General features: G+C 59.4%; 1 protein-coding gene and 1 long non-coding RNA gene across 3 annotated transcripts; both read left to right on the forward strand.

Annotated features, from left to right (window-relative positions):
* Positions 1 to 2,361: 2,361 nt before the first annotated feature.
* Positions 2,362 to 8,869, forward strand: LOC307055024 (epididymal-specific lipocalin-6-like; the record flags this gene model as incomplete). Its single annotated transcript, XM_079706943.1, has 7 exons — positions 2,362 to 2,451; positions 2,630 to 2,769; positions 7,192 to 7,262; positions 7,775 to 7,885; positions 8,212 to 8,313; positions 8,622 to 8,647; positions 8,822 to 8,869. The coding sequence occupies 7 exons, from the start codon at positions 2,362 to 2,364 to the stop codon at positions 8,822 to 8,824; spliced, it is 543 nt and encodes a 180-aa protein (XP_079563069.1). The 3' UTR covers positions 8,825 to 8,869.
* Positions 8,870 to 19,809: 10,940 nt separating this feature from the next.
* LOC307054942 lies at positions 19,810 to 24,936 on the forward strand. Of its 2 annotated transcripts, none has more exons than XR_013810953.1 (6): positions 19,810 to 19,877; positions 20,605 to 20,628; positions 20,984 to 21,071; positions 22,013 to 22,083; positions 23,134 to 23,224; positions 24,216 to 24,936. It is a non-coding gene; the product is annotated as an uncharacterized lncRNA (long non-coding RNA). The 2 variants fall into 2 exon arrangements; XR_013810954.1 differs by lacking the exon at positions 19,810 to 19,877 and adding an exon at positions 20,125 to 20,145.
* The last annotated feature ends 453 nt before the right edge of the window (positions 24,937 to 25,389 follow it).

Genomic DNA, 25,389 nt, shown 5'->3' on the forward strand with positions numbered 1-25,389 from the left:
GTTTTGATAATGGTCATAATCGTGGGTTACACAGATGTACTTTACCTATACCACTTTTTATAGTTTCATGTTTATAATTTATAATGTATAATAGAAAAACCGTACAATTTCAAATATAGTTCTCTCCTTGCTAAGCAGAGTAACCATAGCTTTTTTACAGCCTATGCTGTGGTCTGAATGTTTGAGTTCCCCCCAATTAAAGTCACAGGTTGAGGATAAACAACAAGGTCCTACTGCAGAGCACAGAGAACTATATTCAATATCCTATGATAAACCATAATGGAGGGGCTTCCCTGGCGGCGCAGTGGTTAAGAATCCGCCTGCCAATTCAGGGGACACGGGTTCGAGCCCTGGTCCGGGAAGATCCCACATGCCGTGGAGCAACTAAGCCCGTGCGCCACAACTACTGAGCCTGCGCTCTAGAGCCCGTGTTCTGCAACAAGAGAAGCCACTGCAGTGAGAAGCCCGCGCACTGCAACGAAGAGTAGCCCCCACTCGCTGCAACTAGAGAAAGCCTGCATGCAGCAACAAAGACCCAATGCAGCCATAAATAAATAAATAAATTTATTTAAAAAAAAAACCATAATGGAAAAGAATATTAAAAAAGAATATATATGTATATTTCTGTATAACTGTACAGCAGTAATTAACACAACATTGTAAATCAACTATACTTCAATAAAAAATTAGAATGAAAAAACGAAATACAAAGTCATAGCTGACATCCTAACCCTGACGTGATGGGATTGGGAGATGATTAGGTTGTGAGGGCGGGGCCTCACAGTGGGACCAGTGCCCCACGAGCCCCCTCGTCCCTCCCCATGTGAGGACACAGCAGCAAGTCCCCACCTAGAAGATCCGCACACGACCAGGCTGGCACCCTCATCTTGGATGTCCAGCCTCTAGAACTATGAGAAATAAATGTCTGTTTTTTACAAGCCACTGGCCTATGGTTTTCTGTTATTTCAGCCCCAGCGGACTAAACAGTCTGCCTTTAATTCCAGCGTAGGAAGCGTCACCCATGGGTCTGCTTCTGGCGTCTGTTTTTCCTGCTGCTTCTCACTCACATTGTCTTCGTCTCCCAAGTGTTTTTTTTAGGAAATTGAACTTGAAAAGATAACGAACAGGGTTAATGTGAAGGTCGGGATGATATTTTTGTCTTTTCTTGTCATTTTCTTCTGTCAGGCATCTGGGAGGCCGGTGGTCAGGGACCACCCCCATCCAAGCTCACGCTTGAGGCTCTCTGGGCCCCGAAGCAGGGCAAGGCTTAGCTGCAAGTCTGTGTGCGGCGGGCTTACTTTCATTCCCTTTCCTGCAGGGCTCATCTCCCAAGCAGGGCTGGGGTGCTGGCTTGGCCGAGGTCCCTCCTGGGAAGGCCCGGCAGGACAGATGGCTTCATCTGTCCTCACCTTCCAAACCCTGCCTGTTCTGTGTCCACAGCACCCCTGGGAGCCAACCAGCAGAGGGGTCTGGGAGCTGTGGCGTGCGGGGTCCCCCACCCCGGCGAGGCATCTTCCCAGTTACTTCCGCCCGGGTTTCGGGGCCTCAGACAGATCCTGCCGAGCCCCCTGCCCTGCACTCCCAGGCAGGGCCTCCGATGACCCAGGGCAGCAGCCCAGGCCCAGGGAGAGCTCCCATGAGGCCTTGGGGGCCTGGCCAGGGTCACGGTGAGCAGGCGTAGGAGGCAGCAGGGTGAGGCTGCCAGAGAGTGGGCAGGTCCAGACAGGGGAGCGGCGGGCGGAAGGAACAGGGTGTTCCGCTGGGTGTTGCCGTGATGGGGCCGGAGGGCTGCTGGGCCGGGAGGAGGTGGGAGCTTTCCAAAAAGCTGCACGGGGACTTCTTGTACTTGTAAGGATGAAAACAAAAGATATGCACAGCTGCAGCTTCTGGAGGGGCTGCTTGTTCTTGCCCCTCTCCTCAGACATGACCTTGGCCTGGGTTCAAGGGCTGGGTCCCTGGCCTGCCCAGACTGAGCCAGAGACTGTTGGCTCCCCGGAGAGGAGGGGAGGGGAGGGGACGGGAGGGGATGGTGCAGCTGAGGGCTGGATGCTCGTTCTGGAGCCTTCCAAGTGAGAGAAGCGGGGATGGCACGAATGTGTCTACGTAGGAGGGGCTTCGCACACGCTCCCCAGGGCCCACGGCCCACTCTCCGGCATGTCTGGAGGATTAATTCCCCCGCCCCAACCCCCGCCCCGGTACTTTTGCCACCTTGTGAGAAGAGAGGCCAGGATGGTGCCCCGGCGGTTAGCGGCCGCCCACAGCAGTACATTCAGAGCCATATAAACAGGCTTCCAGGGGCTGGAGGGCTCGCTCACCCCTGGGCCCCCGCGCAGGTGTGCTGGTGTGCAGACCTCTGCGAGGATGAGGGGTGTGCTGCTGGCCGCCCTTCTGGCTTTGGTCTTGGTGCCCGGGGCCCGGGCCGCGTGGCTGGGGAGGCTGGACCCTCGGCAGGTGACAGCCCTCTTGTGCCAGCACATGCCTTGGGGCCGCACGGCCTCTGGGCTCCCCCAGTGCCAGCCCAGACCACGGGGGCTGTGGGTGGATGGGCTAGCCTGCGTCAGGGCCCCCAGGTCAAGAGGATGGGCCAGGGCTGGAGGGACAGGCCCCTCACCCAGTGCTCCTCCATCAGCTCCTGGGGTCCTGGTACATTCTCGCCGTGGCCTCGGGGGAGAAGGACTTTGTGCTGGAGAAGGACACAAAGAACATCGAGGGGGTCGTGGTGACCCTCACGCCAGAGAACACCCTGAAGATGCTGTCCTCCCGGCACCGGTGCGTGGGGCTGGGGTCTGGACGGCGGGCCCCGCCCTCACCTCCCTCCGCGCTGGGCTCTGCTCTGAGCGCCACCCTCTGCCTGGCGTCTGGGGTCTGCATCCCTGGACTCCTGGCTGGGGCGCCCCTGGGTGGGACTCACGCCTTCTCCACCGGGGCCGGGCACAGCTTCTGACCTCCCCGCCTGCTGTTCCAGGACCTTGATTAGCTTGGCAGGGTCTCTGGTCAGCGGGAGAGGCCCCTTCTTTGCCTAAGGTCCTCCTGAGCTGCTACTTAAGGTGGGTCCGTGCATCTGTGGCTTCGAGCCCCTGGTTCTCTCGGAAATGAATCCTCCAGAAGATGTGGTCACTGAGGTCATTTATCAGACAGGACTTGTGGTGTCAGGCTGAGCCTTGGCTGATTTTGGCCAGTGGAGCAGACCCCACGCACACCTTGGGGCAAGGGATGCTGGAAGGAGGGGTTGTGCTGCTGGGGGACCTTGCTGCCTGGGACGCCTGGGGGGAGCCAGGCAGGGGGCGGGGGGCATGGTGTGCTGGGGGAGGTGTCGTTCTAGCGTCCCCCCCTTTCACGTGGGGAAGGCCAGGCAGTCACCAGCTGGTGGTGCACCACGGGCATCCCCACCCTGAATCTGGACCGTCACGCGGCCTGAACAGCCACGCAGACCCCGGCCTTAGAGGAGAACTTTCCCCCCTGCTCCCCGAGGCACCCTCACTCCCTTCAGGAGATGGCAGGGCTGCCGTCCACCTGGGCCAGCCTGGCCGAGGACGAGCAAGGACAGAGGAGGTCTGTGCTGGGGTGGGGGCCCCTCTGTGTTGGGTGAACACGGGGTCACACGTGGCGTGGGGGGCAGCCCCAAAGCCACATGGCTCCGTGAGTCCTGATGAGGCTGGTGGGAAAACATCTGAATATGGAAACCTGGCCTCTGGAGAGCGCTGGGCCCTGTGGAACAGCCGTGGACGGGGAGAGGACCACGGCAATCGCAGGGGAGGGGGGTCTCCGACGCTCTTTCTGGCACCTGCTTGCGGTTGTGGTTGGTGAGTGGCCTTGCTCTGAGCCCTGTCAAGGTGCCTCTGTCTGAGGACCTCAGCCAGCCCGTCTGCAGGACTCACACTCAGACCAGGGCTTACAGGACAGGCAAGCAGCCGTTTCATTTTGTTATTTAATGTGAACTTCATTTGCCGGATTTTGAGCAGGAAACACATTTGCGTGTTTCAAAAAATCAGAGTGCCCTGGGAATTCCCTGGCGGTCCAGTGGTTGGCACTCGGCGCTTTCACTGCCGAGGGCACGGGTTCGGTCCCTGGTTGGGAACTAAGATTTTGTAAGCCGCGTGGCACAGCCAAAAGAAAAATCAGAATCCCCAGGGGTGGAAAGCAGGGGTCTTTCCTCCCCCACCTCAGCCAGCGGCCCCCTCCCCACAGGTGGCCCACGGTTTTGATCTGCTGCAGCTCCTCAAGGACCTTCAGGCACACGCAAGCACACACGTGTCATTTAAACACGAGGGCCAAATACCGTTCCGCGTCAGTCCCCGGGGTCTCTGCCCTCTTTTTTTTTTTTAAATAAATTTATTTATTTCATTTATTTTATTTTTGGCTGCGTTGGGTCTTCGTTGCAGTGCACGGGCTTCTCATTGTGGTGGCTTCTCTTGTGGCAGAGCATGGGCTCTAGGTGCGCGGGCTTCAGTACTTGTGGTTCGCAGGCTCCGTAGTTGTGGCTCTCGGGCTCTAGAGCGCAGGCTCAGTAGTTGTGGCGCACGGGCTTAGTTGCTCCGTGGCATGTGGGATCTTCCCGGGTCAGGGCTCAAACCCGTGTCCCCTGCATTGGCAGGTGGATTCTTAACCACTGCGCCACCGGGGAATCTGCCCTCTTTTGAAACATTTAAAATTTTATTCTCTTTTTATTAAAGTTTTAAAAGACTGTGGTAAAATAAACATAACGTAAAATTTACCATTTTAAGTGTAGAGTTCAGGGGCATTAAGTGCATTCACATCGTTGTGCAACCATCACCAGGACTTTCTTTTTTTTTTATTAATTTATTTATTTTTGGCTGCGTCAGGTCTTTGTTGCGGCACGCGGGACTTTTCATTGAGGCATGTGGGCTTAGTTGCACTGTAGCATGTGGGATCTTAGTTCTCCGACCAGGGATCGAACCCGTGTACCCTGCATTGGGAGGTAGATTCTTAACCACAGGGAAGTCCCTCCAGGGCTTTCTCATCTTCCTAAACTGAAGCTCTGTCCCCACTAAATACTCACTCCTCCTCCCCTCCCCCAGCCCCAGGCCCTACCACCTACTTCCTGTGGATTTGACTTCTCTAGGGCCTCATCTGGGGGGAGTCCTACATTTGTCCTGCATCTGACTTATTTCATGAAACATAACGGACTCCAGGTTCATCCAGTTTGCAGCCTGTGTCGGGATTTTCTTCTTTTTTAAGGCTGAGTAATATTCCGTCGTATGGATGGACCACATCTTGTTCCCATTCATCTGTCAGTGGACACTTGGGTTGCTTCCAGCTTTTGGCTACTGTGAATAACACTGCTGTGAACACGGGTGTGCAAATATCTCTTTGAGATCCCGCTTTCAACTCTTTTGGGGACACACCCAGGTGTGGGATTGTTGGGTCATATGGTAACTCTATGTGACATTTTTTGAAGAACTATTTTTTATAGCTGGGTAATACTCTACCGGGCTGTCTTCCAGAGCTCTGCTGATGGGCAGACAGTGGTCTCCAGTCTTTTGCAACTGGAAACACACTTTGGGGCATGGACCCTGGTGAACTGGCCTCAGAGGGATAAATCCCTAGGAGCCGAAGTACGTCTGTCCTTCTGGCGAGGTTGCTTCATGTCACACGAGGCGGGTCCCCCGAGCTGGTGCCAGCACCGGGCGTTTGCTCCCTCTGTGCTCTGATAGGCGACAAACTGCCCCACGTTAGTTTTTGCTTCTTTCTCTGATCACGAGGGAGTGAGACGTCTCGGTACCTGTTCCTTCTGTGTTTCCTTCCCAGCCCAACATCTGTTCATATCTTTTGCATATTTTTCCCTCCGGTGGGTTTTTATTGACCTGCAAGAACCCTTAAGTATTAGGGATTTTAGCCACTGTCTGCGATTGAGTTAGATGCAAATATATTTCCCATTTTGTCATTTTTCTTATACCACCGAGGAGCTGTTGATAGGAAGGGCTCTTTTCGTTTTTGTGCAGGTGTAAACACCTGACTTCTTTCAGGGCTTCTGGGTTTCATGTTCAGAAGCCTTTCTGTCTCCCTGGAGCTAAGAGGGCCTCTGATCTCTGACCTGCTCGGAGCCTGGGGATGCGCGAGCTGTGACCGTCGCTGAAGGGCCCAGTTGCCCAGCTCCACTCACCCAGGGGTCCCTCTTCCTCCACTGACTGAGATGCACTTTGTCTCACGCTAACCTCCTCTGCTTTTTGCTTTATTTTCGGGCTTTCTATTCTGTTCCTTTGATTTGTCTATTTCTGTGCCAAGTCCCATTGTTTTCCCTCTTGGGGCCCCACAATAAGCCTTGTCAGTTTACTGGCTTGTTTTTTCTGGTTACACTTCCTTTTAGGTTTTTCCTTGCTATTCCTGTGTCTTGCACGGAACTGGGCCGTGAGCTGGCCTTGCTGCACTTACAGAAGTGGGTCTGCTCATTTTGCGGACTGGTGGCTTAGGGAATTTGGCCCCTTTTGGTGTTGAGTCTCTTTATCCAAAACTGCAGACCTGGGGCTTCCCTGGTGGCGCAGTGGTTAAGAATCCACCTGCCAATGCAGGAGACACGGATCGAGTCCTGGTCCGGGAAGAGCCCACATGCCGCAGAGCAACTAAGCCCGTGCGCCACAACTACTGAGCCTGCGCTCTAGAGTCCACAAGCCACAACTACTGAGCCTGTGTGCCACAACTACTGAAGCCCGCACGCCTAGAGCCCGTGCTCGGCAACAAGAGAAGCCACCGCAGTGAGAAGCCTGCGCGCCGCAACGAAGAGTAGCCCCCACTTGACGCAACTAGAGAAAGCCTGCATGCAGCAACGAAGACCCAACGCAGCCAGAAATTTAAAAAATAAATACATTAATTAATTAACAACAACAAAAACAAAACAACACAAAACTGCAGACCCCCTGTTTGTCTCACGCTCCCTTTGTGCCCTCAGCAGCGATACAAAACTTCTAAGTTTTCTCTGTGCGGTTCTGGCAGAGTGGGTCTCTGGGGAGGTGACGGGGCAGATTCGCATTCTGCAGGTGCCGAGCCGGCCCGTTTCCCTGACGGGTTCGTTTCGGTCAAGAGCAGGGTTTCTGGGTAACTTGGGCCACCGAGTGGGGGGGCGGAATCCCCTCTGCAGCCACGCTGGCCCCTGGCCGGGTCTGGGTGGCCAAACCTGTCTTCTCTTGTCCTGCATACGGACCCTGGGTGATGACAGATCCTTTTCTTTTCCAGGCTGGAGAGATGCCACCTGCATGCTGTGGAACTGGTGAAACAAAATTCCAGATGGGTTTTCGGGAATCCCTGTAAGGATGCTGGCCACGGTGGTCCGGATTCCGGGCAGGCTCCATTTCCCTGACCGTCATCGGGGCTGGGGTCTGCCCCTGGCAGCCCTGGGCCCCCTGCCCCTGCAGGCAGGGTCAGCACGCAGGAAGGGAAGGGGAGGGGGCGACTCCACCCCAGGCTTCAGTGACGTTCTCCCCCGGAAAGTGAAAGGTCCTCACTTTGTCAGAGGTTTGGCGCCAGTCCTGAGGACAGAGGACCCGACTGCGCCGGGCAGGCTCAGCTGGGACCCCAGGCCTCCCGCTGTGGTGTGCGGGGGCGGGGGGCGGCTGGCACTCTTACCCCGCGGGGACAGGATCGCGGGAGGGCGCCCCAGGATGAGCTGGGACTCACCTGCTGTCCATCAGCCACTGCAAGCCTCTGTGTGCCGGAGCCGGGTGGGGGTCAGGGACCAGAGGGACAGAGCTGGGCGGCTCTCGGCCTGCTGGGGGCCCCCACGAGGTCTGACCCCACCCCGGCGGCGCCTGTCTCCTAGCCCTGGGTGTGCTGGAGTACCGGGTGCTGGGCACCAACTTCAGGGACTATGCCATAGTGCTCACACAGCTGGAGCTCCAGGACGAGGCCTTCAGCACCGTGGAGCTGTACAGTGAGTGCGGCCGCGGGTCCCTGCCGTGCTGGTCCAGGCCTTGAAAGAGCCCAGCGGGCTGGTGGCCGCTCCGCTCCATCACTCATCCCTGCGTGAAATTCCCACCGGGGCCCCGAGCCTTCCTTCCCTGTCACCCCCTCCCTGCACTTGTCCTCTGTGGGAGACGTGACCCTGCCTGGAGGGAGGGACGGGGTGGGAGCTGCATGTGGTAAAGGGCCTTGGGTTCAGAAGAGCGCAGGGTCCCAGGCGTCTGTCTGGTTCCTGCTGCGGACCCCCTGCCCGCCCCCGTCCCCCAGCCCGGCTCTCAGGGGGCACCTCCCCTGCAGGCCGGACGGAGCTGGCCAGCCAGGAGGCCACGGACCTCTTCACCAAGTGGAGCGAGGGCCTGGGCTTCTTGTCCCAACAGCAGGCCAAGCTGCAGAAGGACCGTGAGTGTCACCGTACCTGACGCCACCGTGTGCTGAGGGGCACGGACCATGGGGCCATTTGCTGGCTTCCGCTGCGCTTGGGGACCCTCCAGGCCTCAGGGAGTCAGGCAGGGCTCGGGGTCTTCAAGGAGTCACCTAGTCCCCGCCCAAAGTCAGACCTGTGGGGATGGCCCCCGTCTTGGGGGTGGGGGGCTGTGTGCAGGGGCCGGCAGGGCCCCGGGTGCTCTGTGGCCACAGTCTGCCTCAGGCGCCCGGCTGGGCAGGGAGACCCGCCCCGTCCTCACCGCCGTCTCGCTTTCCTCCCCCAGTCACCTGTGCACGCAAGGTCTTCCAGGTAAGCGGCCTTCCCCAGCGTCCCTGAGCTCCTGTGTGGTGGGAGGAGTCTGGGGGCCCTGGGGGCCCCTCCATCCCAGTGGCTCTACCACCGCCGTGCAGGGCTGGGGGCTTGGGGGAGCTGATGCTTCTCTGGGCGAGCCCGGGGTCCCCCAATGTTCCTCTTGGTTTTCAGTGAATGCTGCAGCCCCCAGGGGACCGGAGGAGGCTGGCCAGACGCTACCCTCCCTGCTCAGCCTCCCGGGTGCTGGGCTTTGGGCCGGGTGCTCCCAGGGGCTCTCGACGCAGATTCAAATAAAGCGGTTCCACAAACCTGTGCCATGCCTCTCGCCTGTGTCCAAGCAGGGCCCTGGGCTGAGAGCAGACAGAAGAGCTGACAGGGAGCTGCCTCCTCGGGCCGGGTGGCTGCAGGGAGAGGAGGATGGGCGGGGTGGGCTTGTCAAGGGCTGAGCACAGAGCCAGCCTGGGGACGAGAGTGCGGGCCTGCAGCCCTGTCTCTCCCCAGCGTCCCTCTGGCCCGGAGGTGGGAGCTGGGCTGGAGGCAGCTGCTCCTCCCACAGGGCTCACGGTGGCCCTGGGCAGGCAGGAGGCTGGTCCGCTCAATTTGGAGGAAGACCATGTGATCTGGATGAAGTGTGGGCAGGGCGCTGGGCTGGGATGCCCAGGGTGTGAAAGATTGGCTTTTCCTGGCTGGAGCTCTTGGATGGGGGGTGGGTCAGGGACCCCAGAGGGCTCGAGCCTGTCGGTCCTCCTGTGTCCTGAAGTCCTGGCAGAGCACAAGCCGTCAGGGGAGGTGGGCTGGGAGCAGGGTGGGGCCTGCCTCTCACTTGAGGTGAGGTCAGGTGCACACAGGCTGCCACGCTCTTCAAACACACGCATGAGCACATATGCAAACACGTCGGTACCTTCTAAGGGCATTGAGACGGCAGCCCCTGCGTCAGCGCCGGCACCATCTGAGCCCCGTCTTCACGTCCTTCACTTTTCGTCCCTGTGAAGTGACTCAATGACACGTTCCGACCTTTGCCTCTCTCCCTGGGGGGCTAGGACAGGAGGCCCAGGAGCCTTCCTGCCAGGTGCAATGGCTCTAGGGGACATGTGGTGACCGGAGGCCCAGAAGCTGACCTGGGGAACATCATGGTCTCCATCTTTGGGGCATCCCGGGACAGCAGCTGTGCCGCTCCGAGGGCCAAGGGTAGGGCTGGCCCTCCGTGCGGGGAGGGAGGGCCCCAAGCTCCCTACCCCCCATTGGCCCACCAGGCTGGCTCACAGCTACAGGCTGGCTGGACACCCACGCAGGGCTGGTGGGCTGGGACATTTAAGCGTGGCGTCCAGCGGGCAGCTGGGAGGAGGGCCAGGATGGGGCCAGGCTGGCTGTTGCCCATGCTGGTCCTGGTGCCAGGGCTGCCTGGGGGGTCCCCGGCGCAGGAGCAGCTCCCCAGGGAGTCCCACAACCTCAACTGGGGCAAGGTGAGTCTCGTGCCCCCAGCCCACCGGCCGGGCGCCAGGGCCAGGGTGGGCAGGGGCCGCAGGAAGAGGGGTCCCTGGACATCTTGGCAGAGCCACCGGAATCCGCTGGACGGGCTTTCAGGGGGCTCCGGCACAGGCTTCTCTTGGCCCCGTGGGGCAGCCGACGGCCTCTTTTGGGGGCAGGCTGGGGCTTCAAAACTCAGCTGACGGCCGTGGGCCACATGCCAGGAGCCCCGAGGAGGGGCCGTAGCAGAGGCCCCCAGACAGGCGCAGCCTGAGGTGGCCCGGAGGTGCCAGGTGGGCAGAGGGGAGGCAGCACGAGCAGGACACGTCCTGGAATAGTGAGGCCGCTGGCCGGGTGGAAGGTTCCTGTGGGGGCGGCCAGGGGCACAGGCTGAGCAGACGGGGGGCATCTGGGAGGGGCTTTGCTGCAGGGAGAGCAGTGGGACAGGGTGCGGGGGCCAGCTGGGGGGGAAGGGACCCCCACGAGGCCCACGTGGGCAGGAAGCTCTGACACCCGGTGCCCAGGGCCCTGCCTGGTGCCGCCTCGGGCCCTAGAGCAGCCGGGCATCCGCATCCTCAGCCTGGGGTGGCAGCGGGGGCCCCGAGGCAGGGGCCGTGCCAGCCTGTGGGTGCTGGATGTGCCCTGGGCCTCAGGCTCGGGCCACCTGTCCTGTGGGTTCTCTGGGACCTGGGCTGGGGGCCAAGCCCGTGCGGCAGCCCAGACCCCATACTCCAAGCACCCACTCCTCAGTTTTCAGGGTTCTGGTACATCCTAGCCATTGCCTCTGACACCCCGGGGCTGCTGCCGGGCGGAGACAAGAGGAAGCTGGGGGCGTCCATAGTGAAGGTTCACAAAAGGGACCAGCTGAAGCTGGTCCTCGTCTTTAACCGGTGAGTGGACCAGCGCACGGGTCCCAGCACATCCTTTGCAAACCCCTGAGCCCAGGGAGGGGAAAGGGAGCCGGGGGGTGGGGGCGGGGACCAGGCCCGTGGGTCAGTCTGGAAATCCCACAAGGACTGTCCCCGAAACCCCAATAACCCTCACTCTCTGCCCCTAAAACTCAAACGGCTGCTTTTGGGAGAGGCTCCCACAGTCCCCCAGGGGCTCAGGGGGCAGAGGGTGTTTGGAGTATTTCCCCTGAGCTGTGGGACCGGCCCGGGTCCACGCTGGAAAGTCCCAGGACAGCAGAGCCCAGAAGGGGCTCCCTGGCCCCGAGCTCACAGCCCACCTCCCCCCAGGCCACAGGGGTGCCAGGCACACTCACTGATCCTGCGGAAAGACAGGAAGAGGGCTGTGTTCAGGAACACCCGTGCGTAACTGCTGGGCCCTCGGGAGAACAAGGGGAGGGGTGTCCAGGGCTTCCTGGCCACCGGGACCCAGGGTTGGGCTACCGACCACACTGGCCCCAGCTGTCCTCCCCCGAGAACATGGGCCGGTGGGGATGAACACCCAGGACACGTGGTCAGGCCACCATGGCCCAGAGGCGACGTGGCAGGCGTGTGCCCAGGGGCCTGGGTGGAGGGGACTCTGCGGCCCTTCCAGACACCCCCGCCGTGCAGGCGGAAGGAGTCGGGGGTCGGGGCCCACCGTCCAGGCGTGAGCAGGCGACTCTGTGCTTCTCTTCCCGTCCAGTGAAGGGGGTGGCGGGCTTCCATGTGCTGACCACTGACTACAAGGACAGCATGGTCTACCTGCGCCTGGGCCGGGCGGGCCGGACCACCAAGACCCTGCTGCTCCTCAGTGAGTCCAGTGGCCTGGCGTGCGGGGCAGAGAGTGGGGGCTGAGCGGGCGTCGTGACAGACACCCAGACCAGTGGCCACACGATGGGCACGCACCCCTCAGTCCAGGGTGCCAGCCTGTGGGGCCTGGTGGTTTGCAGACGGCCGCCTTCTCGCTGTGTCCTCACACAGGGGTTGGGGCGGTGCTCTGGTCTCATCCTCTTCTTGTAAGGGCACCGATTCCATCATGAGGGCCCCACGCTCACGACCTCAGCCACCCCGATCACCTCCCAAGGCCTCCTATGACCACGCCGTTGGGGACACACACACGTAGCCCACAGTGGCCAGTCACAGCCCATGGGGTGTGGCCTGGCAGGAGGGGTGAAGTGGGGAGGTAGGGCTGGCCGAGGATGTGAGCGGAGGGAAGGAGGGAGGGAGGGCAGAGCGCGGGACCCTTTGCGTGGAGGCCATGCGGGAGGGTCTGGGAGGTACCCACAGGGACGAGTGGGGAGGCCATTGCAGGGGGGGTCAGAAAGCCAGAGGCCGGGAGGGGCGGGCTGTCCATGTGGATGCAGAGTCCCCCAGGCTGACAGCAGGACTGGGGGGCAGGAGGTGAACCAGGAAGAGGTTCTGCCCCGGGTTGGGTGGGTGGTACAGAGAGGGTGGGAGGGGGTCCTGGGGCGTCTCCGTTGGGGTGGGCCCGTCCAGGGATGCAGCGGGAGGGGCAGCGGCCAGACTGGCCAGAAGGAACTAGAGGGCCCTGCGTGGTGACCCTGCGTGGTGACCCCACCTCCCAAGGCTCTCTGGGGACCCGCCCTGGCCGACACTTCCTGTCACCCACCAGTGGCCACCTGCCCCTGAGCGCACGCAGCTTGCTTGTCTGTCCCAAAGCCTGCGGGCGTTCCGGTGCTGGGGGGCAGGTGCAACCTCCCGTGGCTGATGCCGCGACTCTGCTTCCCCACCGCAGGCAGACAGAGCACAGCCAGCTTCCTGAGTATGAGAAAGTTCATGGATGTGTGTGAGGCTTTGGAGCTCACCCGCAGTGTGACAGTTCTCCCGAAAGATGGTAAAGTGCGGCCGCCAGCGCTCGGGCTCGGGCAGCACCGCCCCCAGCCCCGTGCCCGTCCCGCTGGGGCGCTGACTCCCGTGGGGGACGGAGAGGTGGAGCGGTGACCAGGGCACTTGTTAAAGATCGGAAGCCACCGTGAAGGCACGGCCACGTGTGCGAGCCCACGGCACCCAGAGCACAAATGCTGCCTTGGCCACGTCTCTGCCGTGGGGCTGGGGGTCGGGGCTGCACGGCTTTGCCCTCTGCGGTGCCTGAGGCCGCCGGGGGGGGCCAGCCCCCCACCCCCTCACTGCCTCTTTCTTTTCCCACAGCTTCCTGTGCACACACCATCCTGCCGTGAGAGTGAGCTGCCACCCACCTGCTCTTCCCTTTGAGGCTCGACTTGTGGTCCACCTAGACTGCAGGAGCGTTGTTCCAAATTGCAGGCCTTCACATCCAACTGGTTGTTGAGAGGGGTTTGGGGACCCCAGGCCTCTGATGGTGTGGGACCCGGGGCCCGTGGCTGTAGCCCAGCAGGGTCCTTTACGATCACTGAGGGATGGGGTGAGGGGCACATGCTGACCGGGCAGGGGATGCGACGCCAGGCCCCTTCGGCCGGTGTCCTCTGGATTACGCGGCAAAAAAAGGTGCGGCTGGGCCTTTTCTGCTGCAAAATAGACCACGGGTCCCGTGTAATGTGCCACGTGCTTTCTCTGCAGTGAGTCTCTGCCACCGTCCTCCGCGTCCCGTGACTCCCTACACTGTCTCAGGAAGCCGTGCGCTTATACGCACCACACGCATGTCGCGGGCATCGTGCTGGCTGCTGGGGAGAGAGCAGTGGGCACACAGGCAGCCATGGTTCTCTCTTTAGGAGAGGCGGACGCTGACTCAGTCATCCAAGCACACAGTCATAGACCCTCAGGAATACGTCCAGAGGTGCCAAGCGCGCACCATGGCAGGCCTGGCTCATTCCAGGTCTCATTCCAGGTCGGGAGGAGGGATCAGGGAGAGCTTCTTGGAGGAAGTGACCTTTGAGCTGAGAAATGAAAGGCGGTGCGGGTTGAGAAAGTTATGGTGAGGCTGAGAGGGAGCAGGCCCTCCCTGGAAGAGGAAACAGTCTGAAAAAGCCCAGCGTGGTGGAGATGGAGGGGAGGGCGTGGGTGCAGGGCCGGGGCTGAGCTTGGAGCAGCTCAGGGATGCCCGGATGCAGGTGTCCTGAGGGAGTGGGCGTCTAGAGCAGAGGTCAAGGTGGGAGACAGACATTTTGGAGTGACTGATATTTATTTGGTGACAGAGGCTGCACACGGATGAGCTCACCTAAGGAGAACACAACAGGATTGAATCAGTCAGCCCCTGCTGCTTAACAGACAGCCACACAAATGTATTTTTATTTTTATTTTAGTTTTTTGGCCACGCCACATGGCTTGTGAGCTCTTAGTTCCCTAACCAGGGATTGAACCCGGGATTCACTCGGGCAGTGAAAGTGCCGAGTCCTAACCACTGGACCACCAGGGAATTCCCCCATACAAATGTATTTTGCTTCCCTGCCTGGGGCTCAGCTTGGGATTGGCTGATGCAGGCTGGGCTCGGCTGTGGAGCTCAGCTGCATTTGTTCGGGCAGTTGCGTGTCGGTGGGAGGTGGGTTGAACTGGGCCGGCTCTGGTCCCCGTGTGCTTCAGCTGTGGCGCTTGTCTCGTGGCCGTGATGGAGGCACACAGGCCGGGAAGGAACAGGGGCCCTTTGAAGGCTCAGAACGGGCACAGCGTCACTTTGCCTCATCCCCTGAGTCACTGCCTGGTCCTCACTCTCGGCCACAGCAGCTCACATCAGGGGTCTTCGTCCCACCTTGCGTCTCAGGTCCCCTGAGTCTCCTGTAACCGGGGTGCTGGAAAGTGGACCCTTGTGGTCTGCGTCCTGCAGGGGCTCCGCTACATCACACACCTTCCAGCTAAACAAGAAGTGGCCCCAGCCCAGGGGTCAGCATCCCCAGTGGACCAAGAGTGGACGATGGCCTGGGAACTCCCATCCAGGAAGGAGGAGGGGCGGCCCCCTCTGGGGGTGGGTGTCCCTGAAACACTGGCTCTGCGGCTCCAGTGTGTTGATCTCTTGTCTCTGTCCTCTGAGACGCTTCCGTTTCACGTGTTCACTTGCCCTGGCCACGTCTGAAGGAGGCGTCGGGACACATGCCATGTGTGCAAGGCGCTCAGCCCGTCTCCTGCCTGGATAAGTCGCCCCGCGGCAGCCGCACCCCCATCTCAGCCACGCGGGGCTTCCGACACTTGGAGGGTTTTCTGTACATTTGACTCCAATGTACTCCAGGTGCCCAGGGCTGCACCCAGGTTCCCTTAGGAAACATGCCTCTTTCTTCAGGTTTGAGGATTAGAATTTGGGGGCTCTCAGCCTCGAGCATCCTAGAGGCCCTTGTGTGCACCTCGAGGACCTCCCTGGCAACTTAATTCTTCCAGAGGTCCAACAAAAACATCGCACCCCAGTCTTGATTTGGTCTGTACCCTGAGGACGTGTCTCACTGCGGCGCGGGGATTGAGTTTTGTTGCCTGTCTGCATTTTAACAGCCACGTCCTAGATTTGATCCCCGGCCAGCCTCAACCCTCCTGTGGGGTTTACTCTGAGATTAGAGTCCCTCAGATCCTGGGGGACCCCTGCCCACCCTTCCCATGTGGAGCCCATCCCTCTGGGCCTCCCCACAAGGGCACAGGTGTGCACACACACCACACACTCACACGCTGACTGCCCTGCTGGGGGTCAGAGCGGAGTGCATATGGGGGAGGTGAGAGGGGTGAGAAGGAGGTTGGGGGCAGCTCTGCCACGGGGCAGGGATATTGACCCCCTAGCAACATGCCTGGTCCCATAGCACGGGGAGGGGAGAGATGCCAGGCTGATGGCAGGGGGTCCCCAGGGTGCCCAGGGGCTTCCCGGCCTGGGCCACCCCTAGAGCTGCCTGGAGAAGACAGGGTCTGGGGCCCTGTGTCCACTACTCTGGGCACCGCGAAGTACGATGAGACCCCCTTCCCTATTTGGGAGGGGCTGCAGGAGAGGAGGCCTCAGCTTACTTCTCTGCAAAGTGGGTGCACAGAAGGGGTGATCCCTAGGGTCTCATAAGCTTACAGAAGAGTCTGCTGGCCTTGGTTCTCCATCCCTGACCCACTGTGCTCTGAGTCCTTGGAAAATGCTTTCTACCCCCTGAGGCCCTTCTGAGCAGGGTGCATCCTGGGGACTTGGGGGACTGGGGACCTGGGGGTGCAGAAGGTGGCAGAGACTGGAACACTCATCGGGGACCAGGGACAAGACCCTTCTTGTTGGCGCCTGGGGTTCCTCATTTGGAAGTGGGTTGAGTCACTGCCCTGGTTGGGATGAGGAGGCCTCTGGGGTGAACTGGACACCAGGACAGTGGAGGGAAGGAGGGGAGCAAGAGAGCCTCTGAGGTCCCCCTCATCCCCCAGGAGCCGGCAGGTCCTGCTCCTTTGCCCCCTCGGCCCTGGGGGAACCACTGCCTTGAGGACCCCCAACAAGTTCTGTGGTTAGTTTTCTGGTCTCCTGCCTGGGGCTGCAGTTCCGGGGCTGACCACTGGGGGGCGGGCTGTGCGCACTCTACTGGATGGAGCAACTGGAGCAGGGAAGGGACACCCGGGGTCATTCTGGGCGGACCCCCTGCCGCGGATCCAACAGGCACCTTTTATTGTTAGCCTCCAGGCCCACAGTGGGAGCTGCTCAGAGGCGGGAGGGGGCTCTGAGACCCTCTATAGATCATTCAGCTACTGTCCCCCCTGCACTCACCCTGAGCAGGGGCCCTGTTAGGCCTGGGGGCAGTGCTGACATGACAGGTGGTCCCTGCCCTGCAGGAGCTCACAGCCTGGAGGGGCAGATGGACAAGAGCAGGAAAGCAAATCCACGTGAGAGAGAAGAGCAAGTGCTCTAGGGAATGAGTCAGGGCCCTGGAAGGAGGGCCAGGAGCCCCTGGGGGTGTAAAAGGCTCCCTGGTGACATTGATGCCGGGACCAGAAAGACAAGAGCAGCCAGCCCTGCACACTCTGTGAGCAGTGAGCTGGGGGCGGGGAGCTCAAAGGTGCAGAGACTCGGAGGCAGAAGAGAATTTGGCCGGAGAGCAGGCGAGAGACAGGAGCCAGTGCGGCTGGAGAGAGCTGGGAGGAGGGGTGGGGGATGGGGGAGGCAGGGCCAGACCCGGGCCGGAAGGACGTCCTGGTGTCTGTGCCACGCGACAGCATCCCCAAGGACAGACACTGACCCTCTCAGTGTCTGTGACCAGGAGGCAGTCTCAGCTCAGCTGGGAGCCTCTGCCCCGAGGTCCCCCAGGAGGCTGGGCTGTGGTCTCAGCTGAGGCTCAGTCAGGGTGGGGTCTGTCTCTGAGATCATTCTCCGGTTATTGGCAGGAATCAGTTTGCACGGGGGCTCGGGTCTCTCCTGTCTGTGGGCCGGGACCCCGTGTCGGGTCTTTGCGCTGCAGCCTCTTAGGGCAGCTCGTCAATACCTGATCTTGCTTCTCTAGAACATTGGACCAGAGACAGAGACAGAGACAGTGAGAGAGAATGAACACAGGAGGGCGGGAACCAGGCAGAAAGTCACAGGCTTTTCATAAACCAGTCTTGGGAACAACCGCCCATCCCTTTTGCCCAATTCTATTCGTTTGAACCCGGTCCCAAAGCCCATCCACCCTCGGGGGGGGGATGACACAGGCATGTGTGGCAGAGGCAGGGACGCTGGGGGCCGTCGTGGGGCGGCCCACCCACAGGCCGAGGTGACACAGGACAGGAGGACCTGGAGGGTTGTATGCTATCTAGCACTCATCTATGGAGTAAAGTACATTATTTCATTTTTATTTTTTAAAGGTTTTTACTCCAAGGACAATAAATGTAAAATAATGAATTCTAAAGGATTTAAGAATTAACGAAAGAACAAAGTCCTCCCACTCTAGCAGGTGGCGCCCCATTTCCCGCCCCCCCACCCCGTGTGTGCCTGTGCTTTTGCGGGAGTCGGGCAGGGAGGATTTCCCCTGGTGGACACTGGTCAGTCCATCCTCTTCCTCTTTTGCATTTTCTGGGGCCCCGAATCAGAATTTCCGAAGAGCCCCTACTGTGGATGTTGGGTCCATTTCCTATTTTTCTCCCCCATCACTGTGCTGAAGGGAACATCCGCGTCCACACATCTTTGTTTATGACAGATCCCTGGAAGTGGAGCGTCTCGGTCTAAGGCAAACATGATTTTAACGTTGGTCACAGTTTCCAACATCTGAGATCTCCTTGACCACTCTGAGCCTTGTTTGGGAAAGCAGGGGTCCACACTCTGGGGCTGAGACCCCCGGGAGGGCGGCAGAGGCGGGGCTGTGTGGGGGGTGGGCGTGAGCGTATGAGACAAGGTTTGTGCTGGACACACAGGGAGCAGTCCCCAGAGGCTGAGGTTAGGCCGGGAGCAAAGATGGTCGCCCCCTACGTCCCCAGCTTCCAGAGCTCCAGCTCCGACCAGTGACCCTGCCTGCGCCTGGGGAGGACTGTGGGTGTTGAGCTGCAGTGCGGCAGAGCCGGAAGCCCCTCCCCCTGCCCCCAGGAGCTGTTCAAGGAAGTGGTGCCCTACCACTGCCTGGGTTCCATCTGGTCCCAGAGGGACAAGAAAGGCAAGGAGCACCTGGCTTTCACCGTCGTGCCACTGTCACTCAGTTCAACAGTGTGGCCAACTGCATCATCACCACCTGCCTCGGGGACCGGAATGGGACGGCCCGTGCCAGGGCCAGGGTGGTGGAGCACTGATCTGGGGGTGGCCGCGGGATGCTGTGAGAGGGGCAGGGGAAGTCCCTCTCCAGTTTTGGAAACTTCTTGTTCTTGGAGAATTGGGTCTCTGGCTTGCCAGCTGGTCCCTCTAGCTGGGACTTGGCTGCCTCCAGGTTGTTGGGTGGGTGGGTGGGAGGGGACGGTACTTCCTTCCCCAAACCAGCTCAGCCTGTGCCTGCAAAACCACGCCCCATGGCTCCTTCTGTCTGCACTGTGCTTCACGGGGAGGGCACCCCACCTGCCCAGGGACAGTGTGCTGCTGGGAATGCTCTTGGCTAAGGGGCCAAAGGGGCTGCCCAGAGGGGCAGGTCTGGGATTCCCCACTCTGCCCCGAGGCCAGGTGCTGCTAACCACAGAGAATCCTGTAGGATTGTTGCCTCTCAGCAACACCTTACACTGGGGTGTAGCCCAAGTCAGCAGTAACTTGTTAGCGTGTGAAAAATCTCAGGGGACTAATGAATTCATAGCGGGTCCTTCCTGACCCCACCTCAGAGGTCTCCCTGTCAAAGGGGGCAAAGTGTCGCTCCCCGGTGCCCCCTGGCAGCCCCTACCCCGTGTCAGAGGTGGCACCCAGGAGACCCCTCCTGAGCGAGCGAAGGCAGAGTTCCCTACGCTGTAGGAAAGGGGAAGGCTTTAGCAGGGCCTCAGACCCAGCCTGAGGGGCAGGGGCTCCAGGGGGGCTGCGGCAGGGAGAGCAGCTCAGCCAAGGCTCCCCAGAAAGCGGGAGGCCCTTCTGCAGGGAACAAAGAGGTGGCCCCAGCTTCAGGGACGCTCGTGGGGTCGGGCCAGTAACTACGGGAGACGTTACCAACTGCCTCTGTGACTGGCCCTGTTCTAAGTGCTTCGCAGAAGCTGACTCGTGCTGTCCCGCCGGCCACGGGCCCGGGCCATACGCGCAGGCGGGAAGGCAGGACTTCCTGACAGCTGGAAGGGGCTGGCTCGGGAAGGGCCCGAGGACGCGATAGGTGAGCCCAGGAGGCCGGCGCGGAGCTCGGCCGAGGGCCGGAGACGCCACGTGCGCGGTGCAACCTGGAGGGTCCGCTAGAGGGCGCTGCGGCTGCGGCGAACTCGGGGCGGGCGCGGGTTGGGCCTCGCGGGCCGCCGTCCGCGCTATAAAGGGCGCGGCGCGCGGCTGCGCGGCCTTTCCGGGTGACAGGGATGGAGGGGCGTCTGGTGTGTCTGCGTGGTTTCGGGTACGGAGCCCGGGTCCCCGCCCGCCGCCGGCCGAGCCCCGACCCCCGCGTCTCCATCGTGGGTCGCGGTAGTCGGATATGCGCCCGGGTCCGTGGGACAGGCGGGCGCAGAGATCCCTTGTGTTGGCGGGGGTGGGTGCGGCGAGGTTCAGGCGCCTCCGCGTAGCATCGTGGGGCTGGGGCTGGGGGCGCCGCGGATTGCTATGCTTTCCGCACCTTCCCGGCTCTGAAGCCTCGAGAACACGGATAGGCAGCAGTAGTTTAATGGGTGAGTGGGGACATTTCATTCAGAAATTGCCCCTCCCCCCATCAGCGCCACTGCTTTCCCTGCTTGCGACCTTCAGGGAGTCACTTTTTACTCCTAGCCATCTGTTGTTTTGTCTTTAAACGGACAGGTTGTCACTGCTTACTGAGCTCTAAGAGTGGGGCGATTTCCGAATTATAGTGTGTGTGTGTAGTACAGTGGGTGTGAATGCGGTGGCCTCCCTGTGCAAGGGGTGGCTGCATTCATAGCCTGGTCCTTTGATCACCTGCGGTCTGCACTACTGTATTGTGACCTCCAATTTCCACACACCCCAAATTAAACAGGGAGTAAAACACGGAGGGTACCTGGGTTTGGTGTGTAGACACGTGTAGGCCTGGAGATCAAATGCAGCAAAATAAAGCCTGGGTGAAGGGTGTGGGCTTGTAAGGTTGTTATAAAGCGTGGGTTTCTTTTTTTCTCTAGGGAGTTTGCCTGCTGGGGTCTCAGGTGAGTTGACACGTGTGCTGGGACAGGTTTGCGCTGAAGAATAATTTCTGTGCTAGTTGAATGCCTTTTTTGTTACATCCTAAGCACGGGGCCAGGGCATCCATGTGGTCAGGGAATAAAAACTTGAATTATTTAATCTTCTGTAGGCACTGCCCCTAGAGGCGTTGCAGATGTGGCTGCTGTGCCACATTTGTGTCATTAGGTGGCAGAGAGAAGAGAGGCTTGACCGCCCAGCGTTCTGGCCCGTGGACATCTGGTGATTGATAGTCTGACACTTGACGGTGTGCTGACTGGGGGTGTATGTTTACTGGCAGCCTGAAGCCTATCGTGTAAAAGCACTTTAATTCCCTCCTAGTTCTTGGCTGGCCCTGGAACACGAGGTTGCCAGGTGTGTGACGGCAGCAGGTAGGAGTGACTCGCTGGTGCAGTGATGAGCAGGAAAGGTAAGTGGGTTTCAGTAAGGCTGAGTTGCTGAAGATTTGTCACATTGGATTAAAAAAGGGTGGCACTAAAATTTTCCTTTCTAGCGTGAGCTCAATAATACCACCTAAAAATCTGAAATAATTTGACTTATTTTAGGTGGATCCATGGGTAGTTACTCTCTCTTAAAAGAAACTTTATGATGGGTTGTGCAGCCAGAAACTCTAGAAATAAAGTTGCCAGGTTTAAACGTTAGACAATTCCGAAGGCCAGCTGTGCTACCTTCCGTGAGGTTTTTCTGAATTCTAGAGAACTGTTTCCTGTGTTGCCTTGTTTAGTGTGCTTTGATCCGTTGATATATTTAGGATCTCACTAGTAGCTCCCTGGGAGAGGGTGCAGAGATTCCTAAGGAGGGCCCTCCTGGCTGCACTGTGATCCCTTGGGTTCATCAAACACCAGCCTACTGCCAGGTGCCAGCATAGGCAGCCCTTTTTAATTTTTGCCTCGGGCTGCCCATCGCGGGTCTGAAAGGTGACAGTGGAAAGGTGAAGGGTTCATGTGTCAGTAGCAGTCTTCACTAGTTCTTTTTTATATATAAGTTTATTTATTTTTGGCTGCGTTGGGTCTTCGTTGCTGCACATGGGCTTTCTCGAGGTGCGGCGAGCGGGGGCTCCTCTTCACTGGAGCCACGGGCTCTAGGCGCACCGGCTTCAATAGTTGTGGCTTGTGGGCTCTAGAGCGCAGGCTCAGTAGTTGCGGCTCGTGGGCTCAGTTGCCCCGCGGCATGTGGGATCTTCCCGGACCAGGCCTCGAACCCGTGTCCCCTGCATTGGCAGGCGGGTTCTTAAACCACTGCGCCACCAGGGAAGCCCAGCCTTCACCGGTTTTAAATACCGACAACAGTAATAACAGCCGCCAGCTTTTCTTGTGCTCTGATTCTGGGCCAACCACTTGTGTTGTTCAGTACAGGAAGGACGGCGGCTGTTGGCCTGTGAACCGGGGCAAGAACGACCAGCCAACACGGTCCGGACCGAGGTGAGAGGCAGTGCTTTTCTGAGCTGCTGCTGGGCGGGTGCGAGGGGACACTGCCCTGCAGATGCCGGACTTGCGGCACCATGGGTGCGGCAGCCCTGCTGCACCTGTGACGTTGGGGCGGAGAGGAAGCGGCTATTTCTACGCTCAGTGCTCAGAACAGTGGGCACTAAGAATGGTTTGTAGCCGGACATCACCCAGAGCTGCGGGAGGGGCCCCTTGTTTGCACGTGCACTGGCAGTGGGAGCTGTGCACGGGCCCTTGAAGACTTGGATGTTCTTTTTCTTTACAAAATAAAGCACCTTGTGAGAATTAAATGAGATATGTGAACAGGCATATGGCGAGCTTTGGGCACAATGGGATTGACCAGGAGAGAGTCTCCTTACTGGAAATGAATGTTCTGTTGGTCTGTCTGGCGATGAGATTTTAGGAATCCTTGGGCAAGTTTGACCTGCATCCCTGGCTGAGGGCCGCTGAGCTGGTATCAAGGCCCTGTGGCCCTGTTCAGAGTAGGACCCTAGGTGGGGATGAGGGGGGCCCAGAGCCACTGGTCCACGAGTGCTCGTACTCTGAGGACCTTGAGACGAGTCACTCTGGAAGGAAGGCCAGAGGTTCGCTCCTGGCTTTTGTCCTGTTGGTGAGGCAGGAGCCGGGCCCCTGTGTGGAGCCCCTCGACGGGCCGACCGTAACCTTATAAAAAATGATCATCCAGACCAGGGGTGTCTTGCTCTCCTTGCAGATGGAGGGTGCATTTTGCCGTTTCCTGAAATGTTTAAGTTGGAGGGTTGAACAAAAGCTGTAGGTCAGTGGCTCTCGACTAGGGGCAGTTTGTCCCCCTCCCAGGGCACGTGGCAATTTGTAGGGCAGGAAAGGGATGGGGTGCTGCTGGCATCTAGTTGGTGGGGTCCAGGGCTGTGGCTGCATGTCCTGTGGTGCCCAGGACGGCCCCACAGTAAAGCTACAGGGTCCCAAATGCTGATAGGGCCAAGGTTGACAAACCCTGCTATAGAAAATAATTGGGGAGGGATTCACGGATTGGATTCCATTTCTCAGGTCCGTGGGCCCAGGTTGGTCCTATGCAGCTGGTCCGTGGAATAGACCTACACGTGTGGCTCTTGTCACTCTAGGACTGGCTTCAGGACAGGTAAGTTGGGAGCGGGCTGCTTGGCTGGGGGTCTCACAGAACTTTTGGACCCTTTAATACAAGCACATGGTATCAATTGTGGGTGTGCTTTGAGGAGAGGTGAGAATGTCCAAGTAGCTGATAGTGAAAAGCCACCGTGGGCAGAACTGGTGGGGCGGCGGGACAGTGGCCTGACCTCAGCCACCTCCCCCGTTAGACGGTGTGTTGGCAGCAAATTGCCAGGTCTGTGGCTCAGGGCAGCCTGGCTGGATGGCTCTGGCTGCAGCATCTGAAGGCTTGATCGGGCCAGAAAGAAGCACTTACAAGATGGCATGCTCTGGCCGCTAGCAGGGCCTGAGGCTCCTCACGACTTGACAGCTGGCTTCCTCCAGAGCTAGTGTGACCCAGCCTCAGAGCCAGCCCTGGTGCCCTTGGGAGGGACCGTAGGGTGGGCGGGAGCTGCCTGCACAGCACGTGTCTGCTTGGTTCTTAATCCAAGTTTTGGGAGTGTGCTCTTTATTTTGTTGTTTTTTGTTGTGTTTTGTTTTTTGTTTTTTTTTTTTTTTTGAGAATCTTGAACTTTTGGCTACTCTTGGCTGCTACTAAGCAGCTACCAGAGTTTTTGCCCACTTCGTATCGTGCGCTGTGGCTTGTCAACTGGAGTGGGGTTGGGGTGACAGTGTAATTGCCGGAAGCAAGCAGACTTGACGAGCAGAGAGGGTGGCGGGTGGTGGTACATCCGGTAGGTCCACCTTTGAGCCCGGCAGCAGCTGGGTTTCCTGTCCTACTTGGTAGAACCTCCCTGGCTGAATCCCCCCTAGAAACTGGGTGGAGTGTTCAGAAGGACGGGGGAGCGGGGCTTGGCTGTCTGGCAGCAGAGGCTGAAGAGGCTTGAGCAGCTGTGTCCTTGCAGTCCAGAAGCCAGTTGCTCTGCTGAGGAGGCTTGACTGTGGTCCAGCCCGTCCAGCACTGGGGGCGTGGCAAGTGGGTCATCTCGGTTTTCTGTCTGCAGATCCTGCCATGAGCCCAGGGCAGCACCCGCAGTTCTCCAGGAGAGCGCGCCAGAGTGGAGCCAGGGGGGTGCGCGACTCGGTACGGGGGCCACGCACGTCCGTCCAGTCTGCCGGCAAGGGCAGCGGCGAGCCGGGGGAAGTCATGGCCTTGGGAATGTCCTCTGATGAAAAAGAACCTTATAAAATAACTTTTGTGGGGAATGTTGGTGTGCTGAAAAGCAGTTCTGTGTGCTTTTCCCCCTCGGTGTGGATCAGCAGTGCTGAGGCAGCAGGCACGATACAGAAGTGTGAGCAGAGACCGTCTGGAACCCCCAGACTCCAGGGAAACTAAAGGTGACAGCCAGCCTAGTGAAGAGGACGGGAGGAGTTGGGGGCGGGGGTGGCAGCCCAGCAGGCGCCCCTCGTCTCAGGGCCCTAATCCTGGCTCCAGTCGGGTGGTCAGGGGAGCTGCAGGGTCTCCCAGGCGAGCAGAGCCCACGGTCCTGAGCTGTTCTTCGCTGTGTTTGGGTCACCTCCCCCCATCCAAGGGGAGAAATCTAGATGAGGTTTAAGAATTGGTGCTTCCAGAACGTGGATCTCATAGCTGAAACCTCGGAAGACATGTTTTCAGCACAAAGTGTTGAAGTGAACGGAAGGATTCAACCCCTTTTCGGGGAGGGCGTCTCCATGTGGGCAGAACTGGAGAAGAAATGGGTCTTGAATAAACTGTCTTGACTTGCATTTCTCTGTCTGATCAGTTGAGGCCCCGGCACGAGTTGAGGGTGTGAGAGGGTCAGGCTCCTGGGCTCACAGCTTCCTGTTTCAGGGGGAGGAGGGCACAGGGAAAAGGGGACCCTTGGCTTTCTTCCTGTTTCAGGGGGAGGAGGGCACAGGGAAAAGGGGACCCTTGGCTTTTTCCCGGACAGTGGATGTTACACCTAGTGGCTCATTGGCATCAGTGGAGAAGCCTTCCTAGGCTGGGCTGCACTGTTCTGTGCAGCAAGCAGTACGGGGAGAAGTTAGTGTAGAAGCTCTTACGAGAGAAAAACTTGGGTCAGCCCACCCTTACCTCCCCATCTGAACCACACCGGATCCGGGTTGGGGGCTCAGCTTCCAGTGTCCTTGCCCTTGGCTCCAGTCATAACCCCAACCAACCAACAGCCAAGATGTGGCTACCCCCCACCCTGCCCTAGC

Source organism: Hyperoodon ampullatus (genome assembly GCF_949752795.1).
Source record: "Hyperoodon ampullatus genome assembly, chromosome: 6".
Classification (NCBI taxonomy): domain Eukaryota; kingdom Metazoa; phylum Chordata; class Mammalia; order Artiodactyla; family Ziphiidae; genus Hyperoodon; species Hyperoodon ampullatus.